The following is a 4,147-nucleotide window of genomic DNA, read 5'->3' on the forward strand; positions in this document are numbered from 1 at the left end:
ATTATTACTAACATTTAACAATATTTGCCTTTAAACTGAGCTTTAAGTAAATTTAATAACATTTGTTCATACTATATGTTCACGTGTAAAAATTATTATTGGCAAATTAGCATGAGTTACAAATACTATAATGCAATGACTCAGACAAATAGTATGTGTGTGTGTGTGTGTGTGTGTAGAATTGATCATGCGAATAAACCACACCAGAAAATATATTTGTTTGTACTTTTACCCATCCTAGAATGTCAAAATTAGAAAATACCATGGATTTGTAGTTATTGATCACTTCTAAACAAAATTTGTTGTTCGCAATGAGGCTTTGAATTATGAAAATGTTTCCAGAAAGATTAAGAATGTCTAAGTGACCTTTCATGTATAATCTTAACTTGATATATCTAAATTAAATCAAAAAAGGTGCATTGGAATTGTAGCTGGTTTAGTTTGTTATTTTTTAAGTTAACCTTGTTCTTTTAATGATTTTAATCATGTTTTTCTGAAGTTCTTTTGTTTTTAACCCATATATAAGTGGATTGAGTACTGGGGGAAACACAATAACTGATACACCCAGGGCCTGTCTCAGGTTTGGGGACAAACTGTCAAATCTGTGAGACATTATAGCGATGATACAAATTAAATGAAAGAATAAAAAAACCACCAGATGTGTTCCACATGTTTGGAGAGCTTTTCCTCTCGCATCTGACTGCTTAGTCTTCATACAAGTCAACAATATCTGGATGTATGTGAATATCACTAAGAACAGTGATCCACCTTGGACTAATATGATAGTGAATACACCATAGTTTCTATTGACGCTGCTGTCTTCGCAAACTAGTTTCACTAAAGAGGGATTGTTGCAGAATACATCTAATATATAATTCTTACATAATTTGAACCGTGTCGTAATACCCAGCAGCACTACTATAATTAAGATGTCAAATAACCAAACAACTACGATGATTCTTATCAAAATATTTGACGTCATCAGAGAGTGGTACCTAAGAGGCAAGCATATAGCAATATATCGGTCGTAGGCCATGGCAGTTAAGAATAGGAAGTTCCCTGAACCATAGATGTGAATCAACAGAGCCTGGAGAAAACACCCTGGGTAGGAAATAGAGCGGTCATTTGACACTATACTGTGTAACAGCTGAGGGAAAAGAGCAGTGGCTCCCATTACGTCCAGTACAGGCAGGTTTAACAGCAAGATGAACATAGGCGAATGCAAACTCTTTGTGAAGACAATTGTTGTAATCACTAATATATTACAAAACAGAATAATTACATATGTAAGGGTCCCAAAAACAAAAGCAGGGTAAATGTAGCCAACTGGTATATTTAATGATTTCATCGTCAGCTCCAATGTCCAGTGACCAGGGGTATCATTCATTTTCATGATATATGTTCTTAGTTGTCAAGCTGTTTGATTTTCCTGGAGTGAAAAATTGGAGTGAAAGTTAAATTAAATTAAGCAAGTCACAATATCTTAGTTAAAACTTATTAAAGTTAGATATTCATCGCTAACCGCTTGGTATCTTACCTGTTACACTGGATAGTACTTCTGTCATCAACTGTAATTGATACCATGCATGTTCAGTACATTTATGTTCTGCCCATGCAGTGCTCCAGGAAAGTTATTTTATAATCATGTAAGAACCAGGGAGACCCAAGAGAGAAATACAAAATCAACAGACCAGGTTGGGGTGAACTCAGGTCAGAGGCTACCCATTTCAATAGAGCTACAGCTATGAAGATGAATAAGCAGATGGTCAGATTGGTTCGATTCCCATCAGAGATGTTATGTGTTACATCCCTGATGTCCGCAGCCTTCTGTAAGATGGCGAACCCCTGCTTGCTCCTTAATGACATGTATCTGAATTCATGTTAAATTAATTTGGAATAAAGCATGTGCTAAATGAATTAATTGTAAATAAACAGATGTTTGACCAAATTAGTAAATGGGTGGAGCTGTTGGAACACAGGATAGACTCTGATAGGGTCTGGGTTCTAACCTTGTGTGCCTATCCGAGTAGTGTTCACTGAACCTCATACTTTTTTATAGAATCCCTTTCTATTATTTAAATGTTGTTTTTAGGAGCTTTTCTCTTTATATGTATTTAATTTTTTATCTCACAAAAAAGTACAGTTTTTACCGAGGGTATAAAAGAAATTGTCCAAAGTTCAGACACATTATCAAATATTCCTAGATTCCTATATTTTTCTCCCAGTAGTTAACCTTAAAATGAATTACATGCGTGTCTTAATCTCAAAATACGGTGGCGTTGTTGAGCTGTAGAGAACACCTTCACTAAGAATCGGACCCTTAGTTCCAAACCTCAATATACCGTAAAATAAACACCGACATGGCAATGAGTTTACCCTGGTATGGTAGAATACCATCCAAGGAGAACAAACATGCATCCCATATTTTAAAGTGATGTTAGGCATTAACTTAACTAATAATTCTTATCTTATCTGTGGGATTGTCTCTGGTCATAATATAACTCTCTTAGCTCAAGAGAGGTCCAAGATCAATCACCTGTTCCCCCTAGTTCCCCAATATTTGATTACGGAGATATGACATATAGTAGTCACATACCCATAACTGCAACAGACAACACTTAAATCTTGAATTTAAAAACAGCAAGATGACAGAGCTGGATGTTTTTTTTTCCTATCCGTTTTTGCTACCAGTTGTTGCTTTGTTCTGCCCTCAAGCTGTCACTGACATTATCATGACATTGACTGAAAAAGTGTCTTTCATTTCTCTAATGGTACCGTCGCCCAGCTCATCGAGTTTAAAGTCGCTTTTATTTTTGATGCTTCCAAAAACACTCACTCTGTAAAGCGCTTTGTGTGTCTTGATAGTGTACTATAAAAATTTAATGAATCATGTTTGATTATTAATAACTGTATATTATATACTATTTACTACAGTAGTATTGTCAGTTACATTTTCAAATACACAGCCAGAATCAAATGTGGTAAACCTCACATCCATGTAGTTCTTGTTGATCCAAACTTGAAGAAAAACATATTTAAGTCTTTGGTGTTAATTTGCCCTGAAGGCTGAATATAAACAGTTGTCCTGCCACAGAGGAGAGCAGGATTAAAACCCACTTATTAAATTCTGTTCTCAATGACCACAAAACAACTGATATACACAGACTCCCAAATCCTCATATTTAAGGTCATATGTTTAATCTGAAATACATATTTATATTGGGACAATTATAACAAACACTAAACATATAATTTGTTTTTAAACTGAGCTTTAAGTTAATTATCACTTTAAATCGAATTGTAAACATGCAAGAAACCAATAACAGTCATCAATCAAATCAAAGTCATCAAAGTTAAATACAATTTGTTCATGCTATCTATTCACGTGTACATTTATATTATAATTAATTAGACAAATTGTATGTGTATGTGTCTAGAATGGATCATGCAAATAAACCATACCAGAAAATATATTTGTCTGTACTTCTACCTTTTCATCCTAGTTAGTCAAATTAAAGGGACCATGAATACGAATCAATAAGTTATTGAACACCTCTAAAAATAAAATATTATGTTCCCAATGAGGCTTTGCATTGTGAAACTATTTCCAGAAACATTTAGAACATAAGTCACCTTTGATGTATAATATCTTGATATATTTCAACGAAATAAAAAAGGGGCAATGGAATTGTATCTGGTTTAGTTGGTTATTTTTAAAGGTGACATATTATACCACCAGGTGTGAGTGTGATTAGCCCTTTGAAGCCGTTTTGAAAATCTGTGTCTTCTGACATCACTAGTGGCCATGTCCACCTAGATGTGTGCTGGATAGATCAGTCTACCAGCCTACCTAGTGGACTGTAGCAAATCTATCCAACAGACATCTAGGTGGACACGCTCACTAGTGATGTCAGAATACCAAGATTTTCAAAACGGCTTGTAACTGTTGATCACATTCACACCTGGTGGTATAATAAATCTTTATTATGGACTCAGATGGTCCACTCACATCCAACATACACACACACATATGACACATTAAAATACATACTCAAAAATACTGTACTAAAATAGGTGCAAGCTATCATGCCAATGCTTTCGAAGCCTGGATGTGAACCGATAGCCCATCATAGGGTTGGTTAATAGG

General features: G+C 34.8%; 1 protein-coding gene across 1 annotated transcript; it reads right to left on the minus strand.

The window, feature by feature from the left end:
• Positions 1-451: 451 nt before the first annotated feature.
• On the minus strand, positions 452-1,387 carry LOC132475016 (olfactory receptor 52A5-like). The gene has a single exon (XM_060075972.1). The coding sequence runs from the start codon at positions 1,385-1,387 to the stop codon at positions 452-454; it is 936 nt and encodes a 311-aa protein (XP_059931955.1).
• Positions 1,388-4,147: the final 2,760 nt, after the last annotated feature.

The sequence above is a fragment of the Gadus macrocephalus genome, chromosome 16, assembly GCF_031168955.1.
Source record: "Gadus macrocephalus chromosome 16, ASM3116895v1".
Classification (NCBI taxonomy): domain Eukaryota; kingdom Metazoa; phylum Chordata; class Actinopteri; order Gadiformes; family Gadidae; genus Gadus; species Gadus macrocephalus.